This window comes from Podarcis pityusensis, assembly GCF_964106645.2.
Source record: "Podarcis pityusensis genome assembly, chromosome: 14".
In the NCBI taxonomy this organism is placed as follows: domain Eukaryota; kingdom Metazoa; phylum Chordata; class Lepidosauria; order Squamata; family Lacertidae; genus Podarcis; species Podarcis pityusensis.
In genome coordinates, this window is record NC_138039.1 from 24,878,803 (window position 1) to 24,893,084 (window position 14,282).

Sequence of the window (14,282 nt, forward strand, 5' to 3'; positions counted from 1 at the left end):
TACATGGGGGGGGGGGGTACACCTTTGGCCCTGCAGGTGATGTTGAACCACAACTCCCATGATCCTTGGGGGCATGCTTTCTAAGGCTGCTGGGAGCTGTAGTTCAACATCTGGAAGGCCACGGTTTCCCCATACCTGGTCCAGGGCAAAGAGGTGCATCTTTGGTGCCAGCACCTTACAGCTTTGCCGCCTGCAGCAGATAAGAGCTTCACTTCAGATAAGCTGGAGGGCAGCAGGAAAGCAACGGCTCCCTTCTGCTTTTCCTCCCCTGCAACTAATATTAAAGGTCATCTTCCTCATGTTTGCATCCAACACTTGCTCTGTGAAACATCCTGAGGCATGGCATCAGCATCCTATGTTAAAGGTTGGCAAGTTTTAATTCTTTTTACTGTTAAAATTGCTGTGCGCACTGAAGATACCCATTTCGCAGAAGAAACACTGATGATGCTTAGGCACAATCACTGCTAAATCTCTCCAAAACTAAGAATAATGCTGCAGAGTTGGAGACCAGAGGTCTAGCATCACAACTGTGAAGGGCTGGTGGATGTTTTTCACCTGAGAGGGAGAGCTCAGCTGTGGGGCAGTCCTAGTTAGGTTAAAAGGGAAGAGGCAGCCAATGAGTCTCCTCTCTAGGAGTTGCAGAAGTGGCTCTTCTGAACCTAAAGGAGAACTAACCCTTTCTTGCTCGGTAGTGCCCCAATCCTCTGAGCTTGTCATTTTGGGACCTGGCCCACTTCTCCCAATGTGTCCATGCAGAGAAGGCACGAAGGGGCCACAGTTTCTTACAGCAGAGCAGAAGCCATTTCAATATGTCCCCTAGGAACCTGTTCTCTATGGGGAAGGAGACTTGCAGCCCCAGGCAAGAAACATCAGGGAGTAAAGGCAGCCAAGGATTTGGGACCTGCAACTCTATTAGAGGGTGATGTGCAAAAGTGGCCAAAGAACCCTTTCAGAGTTACAAGGGTGGAGAAGGCAGTGTGGAGGACCCCGCTGAATGCTTCCAGAAAATCTTCTTTATTAAGTAATGTACAAAAAGTTTAGTTGGTGTAGACTTTAGTTTCAATATTTAAAAGTCTGGTGGCTTAGAGTCAAAGAACAAAATGCCAGACAGTTTAACTACAGCAGGAAGAGGAGGGAGAGTGCCCACAAGAGGAAGGCTCAGCAGACAGACCACGTACAAGTAACTCACATGGTGTAACCGAAACCCCCAACTCTTAAGTTGCACCAGAGGCCTCACTGGGCTGGGCTGAGAGGAGGGAGAAATGGGGGCTTTTTCTCCAGCAGAATCGGGAGAAAACAAATCCTTGGTTGTTGTTTTTTTTTAAAAAATAAAGAGTCTTCTAGGCTGGGCTGGGGGGGCATTTAGCCCCCCTGTAAGGAGCACCGCCCAACTAGAAGCCACTCCCTTGCCTGACCCCTGTGCCAGGACACAGCCAGGCAGAGGTGACCCCAGCTGGGAAGGGAAGGCAGGAATGCCGCAGCCCTTAACGGTATTGGAACTGGAAGAGACAGCAAGAGAGTCCTTCGCTGCTGCACAACCACAGCAGCCAGGTGCTAGGTAGAAGGTTTGGGGCAGGGAACGCCCTGCTTGGAGTTCATCAGCTTCTCCACCATGGTGCGGGCATAGCGGAGGCGGCTGGCCAGTTCCTTGCAGCAGCCAAACTCCTCAATCAGGCTCAGCTTGTAGGTGCGGAACTCCCGCTTCTCATTGATGTAGGTGACGGCTGCCATCAAGGGGCACAGGATGACCTTGGTGTGGTCCTGTGGGCAGAGGATGGAGAAAATACATGCAAGAGGCAAATTAGCACCAGCTGGGCTCCTTCAGCTCTGAGAGGCAGCCACAGGGGATTAGGATGGTGGCATTAATGCAATGCGAGGTAGCAGTTTGTAAAACTGCACACAAGACAAAGCTGGGAAACCAGCGGTGCCTATGATGACTATTCTGGGCTTTCGCAACTCCTGTTGGTCCCAGAATCAGCTTGGCCAAGGAGGGAGGTGGGTGGGAGTTGGAGCCCACAAAAACCTGGCTATTCCCGATATAAGGAATATCTGGATCAAGGTTTCCCATACTTGGGTCTCAAGCTGCTTTTGGACTACAACTCCCATCATCCCTAGCTAGAAGGACCAGTGGTCAAGGATGGGAATTGCAGTCCAAAAGCAGCTGGAGCCCTGCTCTAGATCCATTTAAGCCAGGGCAGGTAATTTCATGCCCAGGGCCTTCATGCAATCCTCCATTTGTGCTCAGAACTCTCCCCAAGCCACCCTCATCACTGGCCCAGCTTCAGATACGCCTGGATGGGATGCACCCTTCAACTCTTTTCATGCCTCATGCTCACCTGGATGGAGGAGGGAGGGGGTCAAAATCTAGCCTGCTGCACAAGGGTGAAGTTTGTGTTGGTTGCTCTGCCCCCTTTTGCCTCTGGCCCCACCCACCACTGACATGTGGCCCCTAGAAGGCTGCCCAGAATGGAATGCAGCCCCTGGGCTGAAAGGATTCCCTGCACTTTGCTGTAAGCAGCCAGAACAGCGTTCCACAAACACGCCGGCTTCATAATCCCAAGAGGAGTTCTGAAGCCAAAGGAACTAGAGTAGGAAGAGACTCAAATCTTGCCCCTTAGAGAGACAAAGGCGAAGAAGCCAGGGCATCCTCCTATGTGCCCTTGGAGGCATCTCACACACAGTCCCTCTCCTTTGCCTGCTCTCAGTTCCACCTTTACGCCATCAATGGCTACTAGCTATGATGGCTCTGCTCTGCTTTCACAGCTGGAGGCAGCAATGCTCCTGAATGCCAGTTGCTGGAAACCGCAGATGGAAAGAGGGCTCTTGTGCTCGGGTCATGCTTGCAGATTTCCAAGGGGGGCACCTAGTTGGCCACTGTGAGAACAGGATGCTGGACTAGATGGGCTATTGACCAGATCCATCAGGGTCCTTTTAGGTACAGTATTGGGGGGGGGGGCAGCATTAAACCTGTTAAAGGAGAGATGCCTGTGACACCCCAAGCTGAACCAGTTGACAGCATGGACAGCCAGCCAGCCATTATTATTATTAATTCAACTTCTAAGCCCATCTTTCCTCCCTAAGGAACCCATTGATTGTCCCTTTTAGAGGGGGGAGGGTAAGTTCTAGCTTCAAAACCCACCCCCAAATACATGCAGGCTGGCAGGGTGGGGAGAGGGAGCTTCCCCGCTCCTGTTAGGTCACCTGGAAGAAGTTGATCTGCACAGTGCCATTGCTCAGGTGCAGGATGATGGCACTGCGAGTGCGGAACCAGTAGCACATGTAGGGGAGGCGGGCCAGCTCGTCTCCCTCTCGGGGGGTGATGTTGGCTCCCGCCTTCAGCAAGTGCTCGCTCATGTAGTTGCGGAAGTAGCTCAGCAGCGTGATCTGCAGGAGACAAAAACAAGGGCCCACGTCAGCAAAACAGCAGCGGAACAGAGGCAGGCCTCAAAAAGCTAGGTTCCAGCAAGGCTTGATAAAAGGTTATTGGCAACAGAAGCCCAGATCTCATAACGGCATCCTCCGCCCAGCAGGATTTAAATTCAACCCTCCCTTAGGCCACACAGACACCAGAATAGTATAAAAGAAAGTCCTTCTTCACACAGCGCATAGTTAAACTATGGAACTCACTGCCACAGGAGACGGAAATGACCAACAACCTAGATGACTCTAAAGGATTAGACAAATTCAGGGAGGAGAGAGCTATTGATGGCTATAAGCTATGATGGTTATGCTGCAGATATTGCCAGCAAGAGCCAACAGCCCTCTTGTTGCCACCAGACCCCCAACCTCACATAGATGCTGCCCTTTCCCAAAATGAAAACGGTGGTTTCTTTTGCAAGGAAAAGAAATACCCTGGGGCCGAGTGATGGCCGGAAGTCCCTCACACCTTCATCTCAGATACAGAAAGGCAGCTGCTCAGTGGCAAGGGTAGGGGCACTTTGCACATGGTCAAATTTAGCCGCCACCATGAGGCTCGAGTCACTGACCTTCTTGCTGAAAGCCTCTGGGTAGGAACGTGCGTTGAAGTAAGACTCGGAGCCATTTTGCTCAATGTACTGCAGGCTGTCCCCGTCGTTGTACATAATCAGGCGGGTTGAGTCGTTGAAGAGGACCCCAACGCTGTTGTCGCACAGCTGGTAGCCTGGGGTGCGGAGAACAGAGGGGAGCACTCAAAACCTGCCTTAATTTCAAACCAAGGAGAATCTTGCCTTTCTGTGGTCTCAGCTGTCTCCCACAGAGAACCCAAGACTCTTTCCCACCCGAGTGGCCAGGGGCTCTGCCCGCAAAGCAGGTGCTTTGAATCTGTTAATCAATCGATTTGTATACCGCCCTATGCCACCAGATCTCAGAGGCCCCATGGTCATGCTTTGGCAGATGTTTTGGGCTTGAAGCAGAGCTCCGAGGTTTCCTCTTTCATACCAACTAACCACAGGCACTACAGACAAGAACATCACATCTCCACAATTTCATTGCAAGCTCCTGCCCCTTAGTGAGACCTGCCACCCTGGGCTCCTTTGGGAGGAAGGTTTGAACCCAAATGAATGAATAAACGCTGACCAACGGCTCCACCTGCCAACATCTCACTTAATTTCTGGACAGATGTTCCACCCCTGGATTTAGGGTCAAGGCTTCTTTTGGTATTCTCCCAGTTACTTTTGGTATTTTCCCCAACATTTTAATCTGAGTCATGCAAAAGTCATGCAAAAAAAAATCTGTATAGCCACAAAAACCACATTAGCATCATAAAGGGAACCAGCAACTCTTTCTTTTATCTTGCGGACTTCCCCGGTTCCTGAAATTGTGTCTCGCCCCGTCCCCTGCCCTCCATGTATCTCCCCCCCTTATTATTCTTGTTCTCATGAAAATAAAAATTTTAATGATTAAGAAGGTGTAAGGGTGGCAGCTTGGAACATGGGCGTGCCTCATTGATAGGTGAGTTTTTGGTCTGTTCCCAACAGGACCAACTTGGGATGTGTTGCCACTTGAGGCAAAACATAAAATACCCTCCCCACCTCTTCCTTTGCAACTGCCTCCCTGAGCTGAAGGTAGAGAGGGAGTAGAAGGAGGCTGGAGAGGGGTGGGCAGCACATTCTTCAGAGGTTGGTTCTGCCGCCTGAGGCAACTGCTTCACTTTGCCTCATGGCCCTGTTTCCCAAAGTGCACTCCCCACCCCCCAACAGCTGCTGTGCCCAGTCGACTACCCACCTAGGCCGTACTTATCCGAGTAGTCCACCCATTTGCTGACCCAGAAGATGGGGATGCAGGCTGGGTCCTCAGCCTCCTCTGAAAAAAAGAATTGTGGTTACCAAATGGAGGTTAAGGAAGAGGGAGTGAAGCCCGCAGGCAAGCTCAGATAAAAGACACACACACACACACACACACACACACACACACACACACACCCCACACCTTGTCTGATGGGTACTCTTTCTGCGGGATTGGACCCATTGACCAGTGTCAGCTGCTGCAGGAGATCAGCCAAGTGGCTGTCCACAGGACTCCTGGGCTCCCGCAGGGCCACCTCTTCTTCCTTCTCGGGCACCTTCTCCAGCGCAGGGCTCTCTGGTCCTGTGTAGGAAAGAGAGAGAGGCATGCTGCCTTGTTCCACTCTTGGCTCATGGAGCTCAGCTTCCCAGTTGGAGATCACACCCTGTGCAGCCTCAGCCAGACCCACACACCTTTCCCACAAGTTCGGCTTACTCCATTTTGCCTGGGTTTCGCTGGCAGAACTGGCACAGCTACAGGTGCCACATTATGCCCCTTCCGCAGGTGTAAGTATTCAATCTTTTAGTGTGGCGGCACTTGCATTATGAAGCTCCTTGCCTGCTGAGATCAAGCAGGCATCTTCGCTGTAAGATGCCTGCTAAAAACCATTCTCATTGGCCCAGATGTTTAGAAAGTTGGTGCGAGCTTTAATCCGTTTTCAGCCCGTTATTATTTTATCTTAAGTCTTAAATTATTGTTGCTAATTGTTCTTAGTGATAATCTTATTGTTATACCATTTTTTGTACACTGCTTTGAGGTTGGGGTTGTTTTTTCACAAGCAAGCAGTGTATACATTTCATGAAATAAATAAATACAGTTGTACCTTGGAAGTCAAACGGAATCCGTTGCGGAAGTCCACTCGACTTCTAAAATGTTCAAAAACCAAATTGCAGTTTCTGATTGGCTTCCTGCAGCCAATCAGAAGCCGTGGAAGCTCTCTCAAATGTTCGGGTTCCAAAAGAATGTTCGCAAACAGGAACACAATCACTTCCAGGTTTGCGGCATTCGGGAGCCGAAACATCCGAGTTCCAAGGCGTTCGGGATCCAAGGTACAACTGTACAGGCACTTTCCTTGTCTATTGGTGAGTCTTATGGAACATTCTAAGTGTTGTTGTATCACTCCTCCCCCTGCCCCCTTATTAAGTTACTACCTGGGCTGCAAGCGCAGCCAAGCCTTCCCCCGCTCACTCCCTCACCTTTGTTGACCACTGTGAGAGGCTTCCTCAAGCTGGCATCAAACCCGCTGGGGGCCAGAGAAAACCTAGGGGGTATCGTGAGGCAAGTGGTGGGCAGCCGTGATGGGATGTAGCCCGTGGTGAAGAACTCATCGGTCAGCAGCTCATCAATGGTGGGGCGGGCAGCCGGGTCGGACCGTAACATTTTCTGGATGAGGGTAGCAGCTATGGGGTTGATGTGCTGGAAAGGAGGAAGAGTAGCGTTGGGAAATGGAACGAACACAAGACACAGGCAGGCGCACCAACCCCACAACCATGAGCTCTAAACAGGGCCTGAGCTGCTAAAATGTCCTGCTTTACACAGCATGCGGCTAAACTATGAAACTCACTCCCGCAGGAAATGAGGATTGGGCAAATTCCTGGAGAAGGCTATTAATGACTACTTGCCAGGATGGCTATACTCTGCCACCACAGTTGAAGGCAGCAATGCTTCTGAATGCCAGTTGCTGGAAACCACAGCAGGGGAGAGGGCTCTTGGGATCAGATCCTGCTTGAACATTTCCCATAACGGGCATCTGGGTGGTCACTTTGAGAAGAGAATGCTGGACTAGATTCAGCCCTATTTGGCCTAAATGAGCAGGCACTTCTTATGCTCTCACCCAGAGCACAAGGCCAGGTTCTAGGTTCCATATGGGCAGGGCTTTCTTTCTGGGGTTATTCAACGGTACTCAAATCTTGTGATAAGGTAAATGGAGGGTGGAGAGAGGAAGCAAGCAACCATGGCTAAATTTGGGTGGGTGGGGACTGCAAAAAGTAGGAGGTTGAGGCGGCAGTGGGGGAAAAAGAGACCCAAGTAATTCACTACTGTGTTCTTCTTCTCTTTAGCTTATAATGAGCACTGGGGAAACTTTGGCTCATTAGAGATGTTGTTCTGTTCATTAAATGGAATTCTGCTGTGTAGACATAACCCTAAACTGCTTTGGGGGCAGCTTCAGTTCTGTGTTTTGTGCAGACTCAATTGTTTTCCCCAAATTCACCCCACCTTGAGCCCTCAAAACGACTCAGCTTAAGAAATTTGAATGAAAATCCCCCTCCCAGTTGCTGCCAACTCCACTTCCAGGAGTTAAGGGGTGCCCACTTCTGACCCCACCCCACCCAACTCCAGGCTCTCCCGTATCCAGGGAAGGCTGTACCGATGGAATGGTGTACTCGTTGTTCTTAATTCGGATGTACGTTTCTTTCAGACAGGAGGTTTCGAAGGGGGGCTTCCCAACCAGGAGAGTGTACCTGCAAGGAGAGACCATATATGGAAATCCATCAACTGTGGGTGCTGGGGGTGGAGAGGAACGCTAGAGAGCCCACTGCCCACCCAAATATTCTTTCTCTCCCTCTTTCGTGGAACAAGCCATGTTTACACCACTGAAACTCTTGTTCCTCAAAATGCACAGAGCATGACCCACCCTGCTTCTCACCCCTTCCCAGCACATCCAAGGTGGGGATGGAGGGAGCAGAACATAAGAATCTCCCCGCTTCCTTCCAGTTTGTGCAGAGGGGAACAGAGACAGGCTGTGCCTAAACCAGCCTCCCCCCACCCCAGCTGATGTTCTCAGGATGTTTGGGGCGAGTATTCCCATGTTAGGCAAAGACACCAAAGGTATTTGTCCTGGGCAGTCATCCCCACCTAGAACAAGTGATACAACCAGGCACATCCCTGAAAAGTCCCTCCCCCGTGAGAGGCACCCCTGGAAAGGAAACTGGAAGTGTTTTAGGGGGACGGGACACCACATTTTTATCCAACTTGTGGAGGGAAGAGAAAGACTGGAAGTTCTAACACCCCCTGACTTCATTACCCCAACTTCCCCTTTACTGATTTCCCACCAGCATTGATGAGGAAAACCCCTGGTGTCCATTAGATCCACTCAAGTCTTACACAGCAAAACGTACATGATGCAGCCGAGGGACCAGACATCCACTTCGAAGCTGTGTCCCTTCTTGCCCAGCACCTCTGGGGCGATGTAGTTGGGCGTCCCGCACAGGGTCTTCTTCCGCTCGCCATCATACTCCACCTTGGTGGCTAAGCCAAAGTCCCCTGGACAAACAGGAGGAATACAGAGGCTTCCTTGGTCAAGGCTACGCCAGAGGAGCCCCAAACAGAAGCATTAAGTAGCTTCCTTTTCAGAGGCAGTCAGAGATGTAAAGGCCCAAGAAAGGGCAGGGAATTTTTAACACAAACACACTTCACATTGGAAGGTTTGGGGAACACTGGCAAGGAGAACTCTCACAGGATAGGTTTTCTTTTTTGCAGTGAGCAGAGTGCTGTTTTAAGGCAGATTTGCTACTTCAAGAGGTACAGTATAAATATTTTTATGCTCCAATCCACTCCCACAACCTGGCAAGGGGAGAATTGTGAATTGCTGTCTGCTTCCTTTTAGTGCCCTTTGATGGGAGTTTGGAAGCACGAGAAGATGGATGGGGAACCTACAGCCCTCAGCCTAACTCAAAATACAGGGAGAAGGAAACAAGGTTTTCAGAAGATGTCACACCTCTTGGTACGGGGCGCATGCTCTGCACCCAAGCAGCACTTTGGGGAAAGTACCATTCCACAATACTGATGGTTCCTAACATATGGTTGTAAGCTGTTTAATTCTTTTTTTAAATATTGCTTTGAATGCCGAAACCCACCCTGAGACCTTTGGGTGATGAGTGGGTAATAAATGAGTAAGAATAAGAGTCATTCAGTTCAAACAGGTAGAAAGCGGACAGTTGTCCCATCCCAAGAAGCACTCATACAGCCTGGGAAATAATGCAATAGAAGGCAAATATACACATTTGGAGTAGGGCTGCCATACGTCCGGACATTACCGGGATTTCAAGGTGGAATTGACATCTGGGGGGTGTTAAGTTGTGGGTTGACATAGCAGACGACACAGCGATTTCTCCAAAGCAGCTCTTTATTTTGTAAGCTGGAACAGAACTAAACTGAGGAGCTCAGTCAGCCTGCTTATATAGAGCTACAGAACAATTGTAACTGTTGCAACGTTCTAAAACTATCCAATCACTGAACATCACTTTTCGATCCTTCATTTGCATACAAAACTATCCAATCACTGAACGTCACTTTTCGATCCTTCATTTGAATAACTATCTACTGTATCCCCCTCCTGGCCCAGGGTGAGAACTTCAGTACATAACAGGGGGAATTTCCAAAAGGCAGCACTTTGTCCTGGATCTTAGGGAAGTCAATTGAAAAATCACTGGGGTTTTTTGGCGTTTTTGTTAAAAAAACAACAAAAACAACTCAACAACAGGGGTGTCCTGGCTTACTTTTAAAAATATGTCAACCCTACATTTTGAAGCCAGATAAAGTCCACTAAAATTCCTAGATTACACCATCAGATTGTAAGAACCTCATCCAAGCTAAATGAACAAAAACAAAGGTGTTCTGGTGCACTAGCTGGCATCTAATTCTTTCGTGTCCAAGCTGCTTAAGCTCTCTTTCCCCTCCACATGCAGCACGATAGGAAACCTCCCTCCCCAGGCAGTGAGCCCATGGCCATATAATTCCCAGGCCCCCCACCCTGCACAAACCCCTTACCTATCTTCACCTCCATGTCATCATTAAGGAACAGGTTGCCCAACTTGAGGTCACGGTGGATGACCCGGTTACTGTGAAGGTACTGGCAGCCCTGGATGATCTGCCGCAGGTAGTAGCGAGCTTCGGGTTCCGTCAGCGCTTTCCGTCGCTTGTGCAGCTCCAGAAGAGACTTTGGAGAGGGAGGAGGAAAGAGAAATCACCTTAAGGAGATAGTCACTGGACTGACCAAGGTGGGCAGGAGCTCCTCTCCAGGAAGTCGCATTAGAAGACCGTCAGACTGCAGGTCCATTTAGATCAGCGCTTTCTATACAGAGTCAGACAAGGCCACGGCTTTCCAAGGTTTCAGGCAGGGGGCATTCCCAGCCCTACGTGGAGATGCCAAGGAAGCTCTGTCCAGTGAGTGACAGACAGCCCCCTCCCTACAAATAAGTGTGGGGCTGGAATGGAATATGATGCAGTTCACAGCAACTCTCTCGCCACCCCTGGAAAGTTTGGCCAGGGCACCAGAGTGGAGTGTGCTTTTCAAAGCACTGATTTTAGCAAGGTGTTGACATGTAGCAACTGGCCCAAGGTCACACCCAGTGCACTTGATGGCTGTGTAAGGATTTGAACCCTGCTCTCCAAGGTCCTTGTCTGACACTCTAAACACCACAACGCACCAGCTTTCTGCCGCGGGGTCTCTTCTGATGTTTTGACTGGCAGGCAAATGCAAGGATGCCAATATTACCTTCTCTGCCCACAGTCTACTTCTGTCGACCTCTGGCCCACTTGAAACCTCCTTTCCCTGCTCCATATTCCACCTCACAGCAGGGGTTCCTGCCATCTCCGGGTGGGTCCTATGTGATGTTGCTTCCCTATTTACACCAGCCTTTGGTGCCTGTCACAACAGCTGTGTGGTATACCAACCTCCCTGCTTTTAAGTCAAGGTCTGCAAACATTCCCAGCTTTTTTGTTAAGATTCCTGCATTGCAGGGAGTTGGACTAGATGACCCTCGGGATCCCTTCCAACTCTACAATTCTATGATTTTAGGATCGCCACAGCTCAGCCAACGGGCAAGAGGGGTTCACAGGTGACAGGTAGACTACAGGCAGTTTCTGGGACCTTTAAAATGTGGACCATAACTTTAACAGTTTCATCACCCCTAAGGCACCAAGGTCATCTTTCCCAGCTAAAAGCTGACAGCTAAACTCTGGTGCTTTCATGTATTGCTCAACTTCCCAGATCTCAGTGAGGCTCTTCAAAACCAGTCATCTCATTCCATAGCCAGGGATGAGAGAGTGATGAAGGGTTCAAGCCTTCCTTTATTCAGTTTATTTAATTTGTATACCACCCTTCATCCAAAGGTCACAGGGCTGTTCACAACACAGAAATACAAGATGAGGACACAAAATACATGATAAAACAAACCAATAACCCCAGATAAGTTTAACTTAGGAGGGAGATGACAGCAGCAGCTGAACTTAAGTCAAAGGCAATTGATAGAACCCTCCATTTCTGGAGTGAGGGAACCTTCCTACAAAGCAGATATGCCAAGACTTAAGGAGAAGGACCACCTAGCCTGGTTGTTGTTTGATGAGGGCTGGTTGTGGTGAGCGATTACGGGGAAGGTACTCTGCAGATGCTCAGAGACGGCTTGAATTATCCCCTAAGTGCCGAAAACAGCGACTTGGAACGACACATCCAGTCGCTTGGGAACGCGGCCAACAAAGGTGCCCACCCTACCCCACCGAGAGGCCGTCGCCTGGGGAACCGGATCCACGCCCTCCCCTTGCCAAACCGAAGCTATGGCTACGGCCTGGCAGTTCCCAGGCCTGCCTAGCCAGGGGCTCAGAGGGTCGGTTCCTTCAAGCCCACCCTCCCCAGCCCGGGGCTCTGCAGCGCCCCTCCGGCAGCCCCGTCGAACAGCGAACCCCGAGCCCGCCGCGGCCGCCGCCCTTTGCGCGCCCTCCCCCTTCCAGGGTCCTCACCCTCCGCCGGCAGAGCTCGAGAACTACAAAGACGAAGTTGGCGTCCTCGAAGAAGCCGTGGAAGCCGACCACGTGGCGGTGGTGGAGGCTGCGGTGGATGGCGATCTCCATGGACATCTTCTCCTTCTGCGGCGCCTTCAGCAGCAGCGACTTGGGCACGATCTTGCCCGCGAAGACCTCCTGGCTCTCCACGTCCGTGATCTCGTAGCATTTTGCGAAGCCGCCCTTGCCCAGGAAGCGCCCCAGCATGTACCGCCGGCGGCTCCGCGGGTCCAGCAGCACCTCCGGGATGGCCTTGCTCTCCTTCAACGCCGTGGAAGACGCCCGGCTCCCCCCGGCACCACCGCTAGGCGCCGCCGACGCCCCCGGGCGGGACCCTCTGCTGGGCACCGCCGCGCTCATCCCCGACGCCTTCCTCGGATGCTGCTCCCGAGGCTCCTTGCGCTGCGGTCCCGTTGGGCCTGAGGGTGAGGATGGCGGCGGCGTGGCTCCGTGACAGCGATGAGCAGTAGCAGCCACAGCGACCCGGCCGACGGCTTCTGCTCGGTGGCTGCACCAATTTCAAACCTAGAGCCGGAGCGTTACGGAGCCCCGAGCGCGCTCCTCATTGGCCGGCAGGATTTAAACTCCAACCCGCCTCCAGCGCCGCGGAGCACGACGGGAACCGGAGCCCGCGAGGGAGGGAGCTAGCGGGACCGGGAGGCCGTCACCGTCCCAGCCCCGCCCCGACAGCAGCGGGCAAAGCGGCGCCAGCGCAGCCGCCCAGTGCGGTTTGCGCAAAGCTGCTGGTGGTGCTGCGCGCATCCGTGGGAGTCCGACCCGTCTAACGCAGCTTTACTCCCGAGTAAACATGCGGAAGGAAGCGCTTCCAAGTTCCGTCGTAGGTCTTTGCTGGGGACCCCCGTCGGGCGCTGCGGTGCAATGCAATGGAGCGGGCCGGGCTGCAGGCGTAGGATTTTTTTGGAGAGCCTCTCCCAGGCCCCGCAGAGCGAGTCGAGGCTCTCCGCCAAGTGCTTGCTCACGTCTTCGCCTAGAATGGCGTCGCCTTCTTGGCTTTTCAGCCGTTGTTGTATTGGCGGTTGAGGTTTTGAACTTATTGCTATCGATCTCTCTGTTGTCGTGAGCCGGGCTGGAAATGTTAACATTAAAGGACAAGAGGCAAACTAACATACTAAACTGATTTCAGCGTCCATACATTTGTCCCTTGTTTATAATTTTATGGCCCTAAAGAGCGCTCTATTATAGAAATATATTTATATATAATTATATATATAATTATATATTTTTATATAGGCAGTTTTAAAATAGGTTTATACACAAAATAAATAACCCCACTTACTTCTGAGTAAGCCAAATTTAATAATGGGACTTCTGGGTGGACATGGGTAGGGTTGCCTATAAAGATGTGTAGTGGACTAGGACCCGGGAGACCTAGGTTCACATCCCCACTCTGCCATGAAGCTCACTTGGTGTCTTGAGACCTGTCTCTTAGCCTAACCTACCCAACAAGGTGGTTCTGAAGGTAACATGGGGAGAGGGAGAACTTTGTAAGCCGCCTTGAGCGTGAAGAATGTTGGGCTATCCGAATACCAGGGAGAATTTACAATTTGGTTATAATTGTTTATACTCCAATATTATTTATTTGAAAAACAATGGGAATGGAGTTAGGCGTGAACACTAAGAGAATAATAAGCCATTGTTTTGGTTACAGTTGCTTAGGTCAGGGGCAGGCGCCCTTCAGATCTGTTGTGAGACTCCCATCAGCCACAGCAGCCAATAAAAACATAAGAATAGCTTGCTGGATCAGGCCAAAGACCTCCAGCATCCTGGGGAATGCTCCAATAGGAAACCTAGAAACAGGATTCCTGATCAAGAGCTTTCTCCCCTCCAGGGGTTTCCAGCAACTGGTATTCAGAAGCACTGCTGTCTCTGAGTGTGAAGGCAGAGCATAGCCATCATGGCTAACAGCCATTGATAGCCTCATCCTCCATGAATCAGTCCAATCCTCCTTTAAAGCCACCCAAATTGGTGGCCATCACTGCCGTTGTGGCAGTGAGTTCCAGAGTTTAACTCAGTTGGTTTTTAACCAGTGTGCTGTGGTATCCTGGGGTGCCAAGAAGAAGAGGAAGAAGATTTATACCCCGCCACTCTGGGCAGCTTACAACATATCTAAAAACATAAGAAAAACATCAGTCCTTAAAACCTTCCCTAAACAGGGCTGCCTTCAGATGTTTTCTAAAAGTCAGATAGTTGTTTATTTCCTTGACATCTGAACGATG

General features: G+C 50.8%; 1 protein-coding gene across 1 annotated transcript; it reads right to left on the reverse strand.

The window, feature by feature from the left end:
• Window positions 1-995: 995 nt before the first annotated feature.
• On the reverse strand, window positions 996-12,640 carry PLK1 (polo like kinase 1). The gene is made up of 10 exons (XM_080981575.1): window positions 12,004-12,640; window positions 10,036-10,204; window positions 8,385-8,529; window positions 7,634-7,727; window positions 6,462-6,681; window positions 5,410-5,568; window positions 5,206-5,283; window positions 3,987-4,141; window positions 3,202-3,384; window positions 996-1,761 (listed from the first exon to the last, which is right to left on the reverse strand). The coding sequence occupies exons 1-10, from the start codon at window positions 12,403-12,405 to the stop codon at window positions 1,555-1,557; spliced, it is 1,812 nt and encodes a 603-aa protein (XP_080837701.1). The 5' UTR covers window positions 12,406-12,640; the 3' UTR covers window positions 996-1,554.
• Between the last annotated feature and the right edge of the window lie 1,642 nt (window positions 12,641-14,282).

What these genes read in the sequence shown, in the direction of transcription:
- PLK1 (XM_080981575.1), bottom strand. Translation starts at nt 12,405, where the DNA reads ATGAGCGCGGCGGTGCCCAGCAGAGGGTCCCGCCCGGGGGCGTCGGCG. An exon ending in TCTCACAGTGGTCAACAAAG is followed by an intron (nt 5,569 to 6,461) that starts GTGAGGGAGTGA and finishes TTTCCTACACAG; the next exon opens with GACCAGAGAGCCCTGCGCTG. An exon ending in TGCAGATCAACTTCTTCCAG is followed by an intron (nt 1,762 to 3,201) that starts GTGACCTAACAG and finishes CTCTGCCCACAG; the next exon opens with GACCACACCAAGGTCATCCT.